The following is a 12,774-nucleotide window of genomic DNA, read 5'->3' on the forward strand; positions in this document are numbered from 1 at the left end:
CCAGTCAGGGTGAAGCTTGCCTTGGGGGGTACAAGTTTTCCTATCCTTCAAAAATTGGCTGCAGGAATGAGTGCAGAAGTGAGAGTTTGGGAATCACTCCTGGTGGAGGAGAGAGACAGGGGCCCCTGAAGGTGCGAAAGGCTCCCGCTAGTATCTGATAGTCAAGCCCCACCGGCAGCTTGGGAGAAAGTACGACATAAAATGCCAAACGCAAAGGGAAGGACCAGAAAGCTCCTGGTGAAGGGAAGGTGAACAGGCAAAGGCTGGAAATAGCCTCTAATTTGCCACCAGATACTGAGGGAGGGAGATGAGATCCCCGTTCCCTAAGCTCTTCCCTGGGCGCCTTGTTAACAGCTCAGCTCTGGGCTCCGTGGCCAGACTGCCCGCCGCGTGGTGATCATTATTATACATTCAACATTCAAAAACCCTCCTCCCACACATCACTTGCTAATCAGGGTGTGAGGTGGGCCCAGGGAGAGGAGACTTGGCAGAAGCGCCAAGGGGCCCTGGGGTGTCTGCAGCCTCCCTGCCCACAATACACAAAAAGTGGGGGTGGGAATGGGGGTGGAGATGGAGTTAACAAGTTGAGAGATATCTAGAAGCTAGGAGAGAGGAAAGCGATCAGGGGCTAGTAGATGCCACAACCAGAAAATGTTGCGCAACTGCGGCTCCAGGAGGGCCAGAGAGCCCCCAGCTTCCGTGGAAAGGCCAGGATTCTCCTCGGTAGTAAATCATCTATCCCCCTTTCTCCCCTAGATGGCTGGTGCCTTCCCATCCACAGGCCCCTTGCCATGCCTCGGAAAAGCTGGCAAAGATTAATCTCTACCCGCTCTGCATGCACAGCATTTTGTTCAGAGACAGCCACCCCCTTCCAGGGCTCAGGCTTGGCCTTGGCATGGGGGAGGGGTCCCGGGTGAGAGAGGCGTTGCGAGCGGGGGGAGCTGAGGGCTGGATAGCGGTTGCTGTTGCTGCTAAGTTTGTTTAGCCTTGGGCCCGAGGCCACAACCCGGGTCAGCGGCAATGGGTCCGGCGAAGAACGGCCAAGAGGGGCCCCCCCAGAGGAAGGTCTCTCAGCCTCCGCCTCCCCATCCCCACTCCTGCTCCCCAAACGCGCCAGCCAGGGCCGCTTCCCGGGCGTCCCTGCTCGAGGCCAAGTCCCGCTGGTCCTCGGCGGCCCTCTGCTTTCCCCTCGGTGCCCTGGGGGCGGGGAGGGGCACTGGCTGAGTCCCCGGCGGGGCGGGGGGGTCCCCGCGGGCGTCCTGGAGCCGGCAGCCCGCGGGCGGCCCCTTATCTGGTGAGGGGCACCTCCTCCCTCTGGTCCAGCGCCACGGAGGAGGCCTTGCTGAGCACGGAGGGCGCGAAGGTGAGGAAGGAGTCCGAGCGGGAGGTGGAGGCACAGGTGAAGTCCGAGGCGGCGGCGGCGGCGGCGGCGCGGGGCGCCAGCCCGTTGGCCGGGCCGCCGTGGCAGGCGAGGCAGGAGCAGGGGCCGCCGGCCGCGGTGCCCAGTCCGTGCGCCGGGCCCGGGTAGAGCGGCGGGTGGCGGAAGGCGCACAGCAGTTCGGGCCGCGGGTAGGGCTGCGAGAGCACGCGGAAGGTGTCGAGCGGGCGCAGCGGGCCGCTGAAGGGCGAGGCGGCGGCCGACGCGGCGGACGCGGCGCCCAGGCCCACGGGCGAGTAGTAGGGCAGCGGCAGGTGCGACGGGAAGGGGTAGGGCAGGCCGCCCGCGGCCGCCGCGTGGCTCATCATGTACGTGTAGAAGGCGGGGTCGGCCGGGTGCGGCCAGGTCATGGCCAGCCGCTGCCGCTTGTCCTTCATGCGCCGGTTCTGGAACCACACCTGGCAGAGGGGAGACGAGCGGGCTCGGCGGCTGCGCGGGCCCGAGGCGCAGAGCCAAGGCGTCCTGCCCCGAGCCAACCGGGCGCGGGCCTTGGGCGAGGAGGCCGGAAGCACGAGGAAGAGAGGGGAGGGGAGGCGGGGCGGGGGGGGGGGAGCACGTCGCGCCCCCCATCGCCCCCACCCCTCCGCTGGGATCCCTCCAGGAGAGGTTGGGGACCCACGCCAGTCTCTGCCCCTCCTCCCCTCCGCCGCCCCCGCCGCCAGGAGGCCAGAACCCGGTGTGGCTGCGAAAGGAGGGAGGGGGTCGCCTGCCGGGAGGACTCCACGGGTCTGAGAGGGATTCCCCAGAAACACTTCCTTTTCTGGCTGTTCTCCCTGTTCTTGTCACCTGCCCAGACACCTCATCCCTGCAATTGATTTGGCTTTGGAAGGGACAAAGTCAAGCTCATGGCAGACGTGCCCACCTAGGGACTGTTGGAAGGGTAAATCTGTGTGCACCTGGTACCTGCACCAGGCCTGGACACCCCCAGCCTAGCTGCCACGTGGGCAGGGAGATGCCAGGCCCCATTCCTGGCTCAGAATTCAGGATGTGGCAAGTTGGTATTTCCTGCCCCTTGACTGGGTGCACCCCCTTTCCCTGGCCCCTGGAGCTCATACCTTGATGGTGGTTTCTGGCAGGTTTAGGGCAGCCGCCAGCTCACATCTCCGAGGCCTGGATACATAGTTCTCCCTGTAGAATTCTTTCTCCAGCCGTGCAATCTGCTCCCGGGTGAAGGCAGTACGGTACCGTCGCATCTGGTCACTAGCGCTGCAGGCCAGGGTGCCCTGGGAGCCACCACTGCCATTGCTTTTGGGGGCCTCGCTGCTGCCATTGGGACTGCTGGCCAGTGCCTCGGAGCCAGGCCCTGTGCAGGGAACCCAGAGAATGTGCACACAGAGAACACACAACAGACACACAGACACTGCTGATGCCGGGCTGCAGGCCCAGGGTGTTTGTGAAGGGGTGATGGAAAGAACCTCCCTACCACCTCAGAAGCCTCAGTCTCTGCCTCTTCTGGGGTGGCAGAGACTTTGAGAACCCAGGAATGGAGGACAGGGGCTCACCATTCAGATGAACACACAGCAGCCATTAGGCCTGGCTGGGCTGCTGTTTGGGAGGCCTCTGGATAAGGCCTGCTGGCTTACAAAAGCCCCAGCTGCCCTTACCACCTGCTTTGGGGGCACCGGAGGGATGCAGCTACTCTGAACGCTACCCACCAGTGGCCGGAGGGGGCAAGGATGAGCATATCTGACAGGCAAGCGAGTTGAGATGCCCCTTTGTGCTGGACTGTTGTGAACTTGGGCCTTAGTGCATTGTAGGATTTGGGTAGGGACTGGGCTTCCTTGCTTTGTGTGCCAGGCTGCGAGTGCCGGTGTGGAGATGTGCGTTAAGCTGTGTGTGTTGTGGGAATGGCACTGGAGTGTAAGTACGAGTATCCGATTGCCTTACTATATTTGAACGGAGAATGGGTTATTCCGAGGGCAGGCTGTGGTTAGTCTAGGTGAGGTGGTTGGTGGATGTGGGTGTTCAACAAGGTGCTGGCTGCCAAGGCCAAGCAAGGGGTGGTTTTTCTTCTACGGCAGGCTCTTCTCACCACCCCCACAGCTTTGGGGTGGGCTCTTCCTCTGAGCTGACCCCCTCTCTCAGAGAGACACCCTTCCTGCCATTCCCCCCTCCTCCCCCGAGCCACCGGTCAGAGAGGGGTTCTCCAGTTACAGCGGAGTGACAGCCCCCCCCCCATGTGGGCCTAACCCAGGGGAGGGTGGGGCTCCTGCCCCCTGCAGCTCCTTTTCCTTTGGGTGGAGGAGGGGGTCTGGGAAGGAAAGGGGATGGGTTGGGGAGGGGGGAGGGCCAGAGCTCTGCCTTTTCAAATGCAACCGGAGACCAAAGGCAATTAGATGGTTGGGACCATTTCCGACCTGGCGCCACAGAGCCCGGGAAGTGACAAGGTAATTTGGACCTCTGACCGACGTGCAAAATGGTCGGAGAGCCGCAGCACCCGGGCGGCCCGAGGCGGCCGCGGTTTTACGGTCCTTTATGGACTCCCGGCTTCCGCGCCTGGATGCGCCTTACACCCCGCCAGCCACAAACTGCCCGGACCCGCGTTTGATCTCGTCCACGCCGGGAAAAGGTGTCTTCCCCGGGCGCAGTTGAAACAGCACCACAAAGCTCTGGGGGGTTGGAGTGCACTTCGAATCCCCCCCAAGCCCAGGGCCGGCGTCTCCCTCCTTCCCCCAAAGCACAGCTGTCACCCTCGGTCCCGCCAATGCCAGAGCACAGCAGGAGACCCCCGCCAGGGCGCAGATAGCGGGGGGCGAGTTGCTCGGGTGGGTCCCCCCAGCCACCCCGCCCTGGGAGAAAGGAGTGTCTTCCTCCCCCGCACCGCTGAAGTGGAAGGTGGGCGCGGTGGGAGGCCGGGGCAGAGAAGGGGCGCGGTGGCTACCTTTGCTGTGCTGGTACTCGGCGTTCCCCGTGGCGCAGTCCGGGGTGCAGCTCACCTCGATTTCTTCATAGAAATCCGACTCGGTGTCCGAGCTGCTGGGTTGCCCCTGGCCCGAGAGGCTGTCTGCGGAGGCGGCCGGAGGTCCGGGGCCGAGCACGGCCGCCCCGGCGGCCCGCGACTCGGCGCCCGGGCCCGCAGCGCTGCCTGCTAGTCCGTCGACCGGCTCCTCCTCCAGGCCTCCCCCGCCGCGCTCCCGGGCGGCCGGAGGACCGGCCCGCGGGCTCAGGCAACTGCGGGGCACCATCTTCTCCGGCGGCTCGGGCAACGGGCTGCCCACGGCTTCGGACAAATTGGAGACCCTCTTGCCCACCAGAGTGCCAAGCTGACCCCCATCCAGAAACATAACCATGTCCTTTCGGCTCTCCATCTCGGGCTCTCGGGGGGTGGGGGGAGAAGCCCCAAGTGAGCTCCTAGCCCCCCGGCTCCTCGGGTCCCCAGCGGCCGGACAGCTCTTGGCTGCGGGAGGGAGAAAGAGAGGCCAGGCGACCGGGCGGGCGCGGAGCGGCTGGAGAGCGGTGTCGACGGTGACGGCGGTGGCGGCGGCGGCGGGGAGCTGGGGTCACCTTGTGATGCGAGCTCTCCTCTGTGCCGCACCGCCTCTGGGAGGAAGCCCCATTGCCCTCTTCTTTCTAAGCTGTCATCCTCCTGCTGCAATCGTCATTACAGTACCGCTGGTGACGCCACTCGGCGAGCGCAAGTGGATAAATAGAAACGTCTGCCACAGCGAAGATGAAAGGAGACCCGCAGCTAATGGCTCGGCAGTGATGCGCCAGGTGTGGGCCTCGCTCGAATGGGGAGGAGAGTGTGAAAACAGAGAGACACACACACTGAGAGAGGGAGACACCCGGGCAGAGGGGATGCAAATGGAATTCCGCAGAAAGAAAAGAGAGCTTAACGCGGCCGAGTTCCGCAGAGGCTGCGGGACTCGGTCATTGAAGACGCTTTTGATTTTTGTTTTTGTTGTTGTTGTTGTTGTTTGGGCTTTTGTTTTCTTAACTTGGTGCCTGATTCTAACACTGGGGAGAGAATTCATAGCTGCATTTTAGAAGTGTGAAGGCAGATGCACAAGCCCCGCTTCTCTCCTCTTTATTACAACTGCCCGTCCCTGGTGAGCTAACCTTGCCCGGGGATCCAAAGTCTTTTTTACAAGCTACCGAAACGCCTACACCCTCCCCCGCAAGTCGTCTGGAGAGCCTAGCCTGGGGTCTCTTTTCCTCCCTCCTCCCAGCCTCCCTCCCCAGCTATCTCCTCGTCTTTTTCCTCCAGGGAACCAAAAGAACTTTGCTGTATTTCTTCCCCAAGGGGCAACAGCTAAATGCCTAAATATTTTTTCTTTAAAGACTTCACTTTGGCTGCTGACTCCAAAGGTTTGCCTTTTTTTTTTTTTTTTTTAAATTCTCCCCTCCCCATCTAGGTGGCCTTAAGCTTTCCACAGCCCAGCTTGACCTCCAGATGGCTAGTCATCGAAGAAATCGCTTTCCCATTTGTTCGGGCCTCGCCTGCACTTCACTTCAGGTATGTAGGGAGGGGGGAGGTTCTAAGAGGGGACTCTTGCCCTTGTCTTACCCATATTTTAAGGAATTCGTTCAGAGTCAACGAAATCCTGGATATAGGTTTGGGGAGTTAAGAAGCCCTGGCAAATTCAGCCCCCAAATCGCCAGTGGCAGCGGCAGCTGCAGAGGCTCCTAGCTGGGAGAAGGGGCTTTTCTCACTCGGGGATTTGAGGCAGGGGTCGAGAGTGCCCAGCACACGGCAGGCATTGGGTGCAACAGAGCTTTGACTCACAGGGTTCTCCCTCTGGCCCTGCCTGGGGACTTTTGTCCCCTGCTCTAAAAATGGGTGTCGTAAAGATAGAAGAGAGAGAAGTCACTGAAAAAGCCATGAAAGAACAAGTGACTGGGACTCTTATCAATCTTTGAGGACAGGAGGGGGGACCTCTATGGCAGGGCTGGGGGGCATGAGTCGTCTTTGGAAATAGCCACAGGTTCCCTCTTAAGGCTTCTTCCAGGGAAGGTGGAACCCATTAGAAAATCGACACCTTCCCAGTTCTGAGCAAGTGTATCAGGGCCAGGCAGGTGGGCTGGGGTCCTCCCCATTTTGCCGAGGCTGGGAGGCAGGCCCCTTCTCTGTTCTGCAACCTCTACCACCCTCCTTTCTTTGCCACCTCCTCGGAGCTTCTAGCATCAAGCTGACCATGGCAAAGGGCCACCCTGCATCCTCTCCATGTTCCAAGACAAAGCTCCACCTTCCAAGAATCTAAAGAAAAGCGCTTCTATCACTAAGTGTTTTGTCTTCTATCTCTTACTTCTCTCCCTGCCTCCTTTCTCTTTTTCTCTCTCTTCTTCTCTCCTCCACCCCATAGCCTGGTTCCATCTTCCTATCTGGGGGCTTCCAGAAGTGATGGAGGAAGCAAGGGATTCAAGGAAAGGGAAGAGGTCCCTTTTCAAGTCCTGCGTCTGACCCCTCCCCAGTTTAACAAGAAGACGCTTCATTAACCTCACTTTAGGGGTGGGCTGCGCAGAGGGATCTGGAAGATAATGTTTGCATAAAAACATCCACTTCCTGGGACTCCCAAAGCCACCAGGTGTTGTGCACCACTAGCCCCAAAATCCTGGAGAATAGTTTAAGGCTGAGACGAGGGATTGGAATCAGATCCCAGAGCCTTTTGCCAGGGTGCAAAGTTGTCCTAGAATTATGTCATGCCCTGTCCTTTCTGGCCAGCAGCCAGAGCCTAAGGGAGCACCTGGCTTGCTCTTTTCTTGCTGTCAAAACTGAGCCACCAGCCTCTGTGTTAAATCGGCCACTGTCGTCCACCCTTGGCTGGGCCCTTCCAGCACTGGGCCTGGGGCGCACCCTGCCCTCCACCCCCAGCCCTCCACCAGCTCCCAGCTGCTCCCGCTGTGCTCACCTCAGTGGGGCCGGGTCCTCAGAGGGACTCCCAGCTCCCCGCCCCGCCCCCAGCTTTGCATTCAATGGGAGCGCTTCACGTTTGATCCTCTTTTTCCTCCGGCTTTTCCCTGCGAGATGAAAGGGGAGAAGGATTGAGAGATCAAGAGGTGCCACTTGCGTCTCCTTCCTGGTCCGGGCCCACCAGACCAGGAAGAGGCTCTAGTCTGGGCTCAGCCTCCCCGGGACCAGGGGCTTCCTCCTCTGGGCTTCGGATCTGAAACTTCAGGGATGCCCGCATCCCTTTCCCGACTCCTGCCTCGGCCCTTTCCAAACACTTCAATTTCCCCTGCCTTTAGGGGCCTCCACCTCCACCCCCCACCCCCATCCCGCCCCTGGGGGGGATTTTTTTTTTTTTCCTAACCAAATGTCACTTCTTCCAAAAGCATCCTTTCACCAACATCCGACGGAGAGCTCAAATGTTTAACAAGAAGAGGAAAACAGGAGGGGGCTGGATAAAAGCACTGTTTCTGGTTTGGGGCTGTTGGTTTTGTTTTTTTGATTTTGTTTTTTGTTCGATGGGTTGATTAATTTTGTTTGGTTAATTTTTTGGATTTGATGGAGGCTTTTTAAGAGCGTGGTTATCACTGTATCACGGTTATTCCCTATTCCTCAGGAAAAGAAGGGTAAATTCGCAAGAGGCCTGGGCAACCCCATAAAAGCAGAGAGGAGTTAATAGCAGCCTGAGAGGGGTCCAGCCCAGGCCCCCACCGCTTCTCACCTCCCTTGGTGGGGAGGACCCTCCCTCCCCTCCGCGGGCCTGCTGTCCCCTCCCCCGCTGGGGCGGCGGGTTTAGGTCCAGCTGGCTCCTCTTGGATTGAAATTCTCCGGACTTCAAAAGCTCGCGGCTCCGCTTCCGCCGGGCTGTGCTGGGCTGGGCTGGGCTGGGCTGGGCTGGGCTGGGCTGGGGGTGGGCGGGAACCCCGGGGAGGCGACGCGGAGATAAGATGCGCGGGTTGTGTTAAAAAGCGATCGGAAGCCAGGGCTGGGCCACCAGATGCGCTGATCCGCTGGAGCCTCTCCGCTTCCCAAGAAAACCCCCGCTCGGGAGAGCAGCGGCGGGGGGGTAGGGAACACCTCAGTGGCCCGCGATCCTGGCGCGGGTACCTTCTCCAGCCAGATGCGGGGCCTCCCGGCAGCAAGCACGCATCCCTTCTTAAAGAAAGGGGAAGGAGACCTGGCACAGGGGAATAGGGTTCCAGAACTGATTCGGCTGCTTCGGTGTCAGCAAAATTTTGATCAGGAAAAAGTTGGCTTTGCTTTTCACCTTGGTAAAACGGAAGAACAAAGGGAGCTTCCCTTTAAACAATAAGCATCGCCGGGCTCCCGTGGGTATCGATTTGGGGCCCTCGGTCGTCTTCCAAGCCACGGCGAGGACTCTGGCTGGGCGAAGTGCCCCACCCCCACCCCGGGCTGGGTCTCCTCTGCGGAAGTCGTGGGAGGTGCAGGGACTTCTGGCTGTGGGTCCCTGACTCGGCCTGGCAGCTACCACCGCCTGATGAGAAACCAGAGCCCAGAGGCACCGCGGAGTGTGCCTCTCTGGGAACAAGGTCCACTGGATCTCAGACGCCCAGAAGTTTGGTTTGGGGGGTGGTGGGGGGAGGGGATTATGCCCTGACCACATCACCCACCCCATTATGCACTTGCAGAGGGAGTTGGTGGCAGTGGTGGTGTGGCAGTGGGCACCACACAACAGTTTCTCCTTCAGGCAGGCAGAACTCGAGGCTCCTGGAATTCTGGTTTGAACAGTCATCCCCTTGTCTCTGCGCCTCCTGTAGCGAAGCACCAGGCACCTGGGACAGGAAACGGGAAGCTGGCACCACCCTACAACTCCCATGCCTCTGTTCCTCAGAGCCAGACTGACCTGCACCACTCTTGGCCCTACACCTGTCAGCCCAAGCCCGGAGGCATCCAAGCCCTGAGCTGCAGACTATGGGGCCTGGGCAGCCCACATCCCTACCCACACCACCCGCCCATCCAGGAGCTGGAGGACCCAGGGCAGGACTGGAGCCCAGAGGACCTTCCCAAACTCAAAGCTTGTCCCTTCCTCAAGCCACCATGAAGGGCCCAGGGTCCATAAGCACTTCCCCAATACCCAATACCCAGTACCCAAGCACCCAAGGCCCAGACATCCCCCTCCGTCCCAGCTGAGATGGTGTGAGTTTTTTTCACCATTACTGTCCTGAAATTTGCTTCCATTACCAAGTGCTTCAATGCCCATTTCTCATTTAATCTACACAGCACTCCTTTAAGAGGTCTTCACAGGCAGTGGTCCCTTTTCTCCCACATTGATAAGGTGACTGGTGGTCTTGACTCATGGCCAGGGCCTGGCTGAGTGTTGGACCCTGGACTAGTGCTCCTTCCAAGTCCTTGTCCCTCCCTAGCCAGCAGGGAGGCTTGAACACCCAACAGTGCCTTAACTCTCCATAAGGCAATCCTGCTGCCTTTTCTGGGATCAGGCTGGATCCAGGGGCCTCCCAGAGAGGATGCCTGCCTGCCCTCAGCAGCAGAAGGCTCAGGACCCACTTCCCTGGGTTCTCCCCACCCTGCTCCTCCATGACTTCCTAGGAGGGCAAAGAGAAACCCCACATGGAAATCTGGAAGCCCCACATGGTAAGAGCAGTCACTGTTCTAAGCACTTCACCCATATTAGCTCTTCCCATCATCGCAACAGGCCTAAGGAAGATAGGAATGATTCCTATTTTTCTGAAGCACAGAGAGGATGTGCATATAGAAACGACTTAAGCCCCCTCCCTCTAGGTTCAGGTCTACACCAACAAAAGCTGGAGTTGTTAGAAAGTGCCAGGCAGTGCATTCTGAGCCTCTCCTGCCAAACTCCACTTAGGTTTCTTTGCCAAGGACTTTTCTCCTTGTCCTCACTCCCAGATGAATTTACAGGGCTTGGGAGAAGCGTCTGGTGGGGAAGGGGGTGTAGGCAACTAACCTCTAGTCACTCACTTTGGTCATGAAGGAAGGTAAAGAGTGAAATGGCCTAAAGCCATTTGGAAACTTTTCCTCGAGAAGGCCTCCAGGCCTTATCTTCTTTTAAAAAAAGGATCAGAGGCTGGGGATTGCGGGTGGGCCTGCAGAGAGGCTGGAGCCACCTTTCGGGATGTGTGGTAAGAGACTAACTGATCTGCTCAGGAAGGGTCTTTAGGGCCTGAATCCCAAATAGGAACAAACAGGACCATCACTACAGCAGGTGGGTCTGTAGACATTCTGTTCTGGAGACAGAGTCTGACCCCTCTTTGACCATCACTGTTCGCTGAGGCCCTGAGCACCTTTCTGGAAAGGGGCAAGACTCATCAGGCTTATCTAGCCAATTTTAACATCTTGGGAGTCGTGGCCTTGTCACATATCTGGCAAACCTCTCCCCAGAAAAATGCACAGAGACAGTGAAGTGAGCCTTTTCTGAGTTTCTCCTACCCTCAACAGCCCCTCTAGGGCCACCAAACTTCAGACACAATTGCCTGGTCCCTTTGATAGGGAGTCTGGCTTTATCAAGTCTTTTCCCTTTAATGGCACCTACCTCTTTCGAACTGTCTTTCAGGATGGATTGACCCAAGGGACAAAACCTGAGGGGCCGCCTGGGCCTCCCCACACTGTATCCTGGCCTGAGCACATCCTCCAGGCTCTGAACATGCCTCCTCTCAAAGTCAAGACCCTGGAGGTGCATCTGGGTGGAGAGAATGGTGGCTCTGGGGCTTGTGCTGTGAAAGGCAAGACTTAAGTTGGGCTAACCTTCTCTAGAGAGAAGGAGGATCCAGAGGGCGAGGAACTAGCTGGTTGTTATGGAATCCCATACACCATGGGTCACTTTTCCTCCTGGGGAGGGGCAGGGTAGTAGTTTTCCAGTTTTGTTGTTAATAGATTTTGACCAAGCTTCTTGGATGGCCCAAAGGCCAGAAGAGGCTGGCAGCTCCCCCTCCTCTCAGCCAGATGCTGGAAGAGGGAACCAGCCTACTTCAATGCCCACCTTGCTGGTCGTGCCAGGGATCTGCATCTAAGTGGAGTCCTTACCCGGTGGGATCTCTCTTCTATGACTTAATCAGCTTTAAATGGCCCTAAATGCTCCCTCCCCATGCCTCTCTGTGAGCCTCTGTGTCTACAGGCTCACTGAGTGCTTGTCTGTCTCTCCTGGTGCCTGGGCCAAGGAGGAGGCCCCATAGCCCCTTCCTCTGCCCACTCGGGCCAGCCGGGCCAGGAGACGCGGTGGCGCGGGACAGTGAACGGAGGAGTCAGTCTCCAGGGTGAAGGGTAGGGGAACCGCCCCCAAGCGAGGAAGTCCAACCAGTTGGGCGGGCTAAGCCTCTCCCTACGAAATGGAAAAACCTTTGCCAGAGGAGTTCTGGGGACTGATATTTATAGAGCCCCTCCTGACCCGGACAAGCCCCTTCCTCCTACTGAGCTTCGCTGAGTCCCAATGGGGTACAGTTCCTCGGGTTGTGCAGAGGGAAAACTGACTCTCAGAGAGGTTGAGGGACTTGCTAAGGGTCACACAGCTGGGAAGCGGCCGAGCTGGGATTTTAACCCAAGTTGCCCAGCTTCTAGAAGCCAGATTCTCTCCGAGGTTAACGCTGCGCCCTCAGGGCCTAGGACTACGTTCCCAGGCACCGCAGATCAACAACTGCGGGTATGACGGAAAGAGCGGGACAGGGGCCGCCCTTCTCAGGTGGGTTGGGTGGATGCGGCTGCGACCCCTGCAGAGGGTGAGCTACCGGCGGGAGCCAGCTTTAGCTGTTACCGTAAGTCTCAGAGGAGCGGGGCACACTGGGAAGGGTAGCTAAGAAGAGGGAGAGCCGTAGGGCGCCGCGACGTGGAGGGACTGTGAGTTCCCGGCTCAGAAGCATTTCGGCGAGCGAGGGAGGGTGCGCACGCGCCTGGGCTGTGCGTTTCAGAGGTTGAGTACAAGCTATCAGCAGCTTCTTGCAGGGGAGGGAGAGCAGGATGGATGCTGGCGCAGAGGACAGGGTGTCACCGGCTCAGCACTGGTGTGCGCGCGCTGACTGGGCCCGGACCTGGAATCTCAGTCCCTTCCTCTCCCATGCAGGGCCGGGCGAGGTGTGGCCCGGAGCCCCCTGAACGTCCCAGTCCGGCCTGAGAGCCGGTCAGCCGCCCGTCCTGTCTCCACGGCCCTTTTCTGCGCCCTCCTCTGTTCCCGCCCCTTGCAGCTGCGGTGACAAAGCGCAGCTCCCGAACTGCTGTCTTGGTGCGCCCCCCACTGCTGACCGCCAGAGGCGGAAGTCGCGGCTTGTCTCAGCATCCTTGCAGGCTCAGATCCCCCGATTCTGCAGGGGGCGGCAGCCCAAATCCCCCCATCTCCCCAGGGCAGCCCACCCTCACTCCGGTAGAACGCCTCATCCCGCCCTAAGCGCCCACCTTCTGAGATGGGACCCAGCAGGGATGGGCGGCAGGTTGGGGACCCTTGGCCTCGGCTTCTAGGAACCAG

General features: G+C 59.3%; 1 protein-coding gene across 1 annotated transcript; it reads right to left on the reverse strand.

Annotated features, from left to right (window-relative positions):
• On the reverse strand, positions 1,288-4,781 carry EVX1 (even-skipped homeobox 1). Its single transcript, XM_003134834.3, has 3 exons — positions 4,320-4,781; positions 2,494-2,741; positions 1,288-1,836 (listed from the first exon to the last, which is right to left on the reverse strand). Exons 1-3 carry the CDS (start codon positions 4,744-4,746, stop codon positions 1,288-1,290), a joined length of 1,224 nt encoding a protein of 407 aa, XP_003134882.1. The 5' UTR covers positions 4,747-4,781.

Source organism: Sus scrofa, chromosome 18 (genome assembly GCF_000003025.6).
Source record: "Sus scrofa isolate TJ Tabasco breed Duroc chromosome 18, Sscrofa11.1, whole genome shotgun sequence".
NCBI lineage: Eukaryota > Metazoa > Chordata > Mammalia > Artiodactyla > Suidae > Sus > Sus scrofa.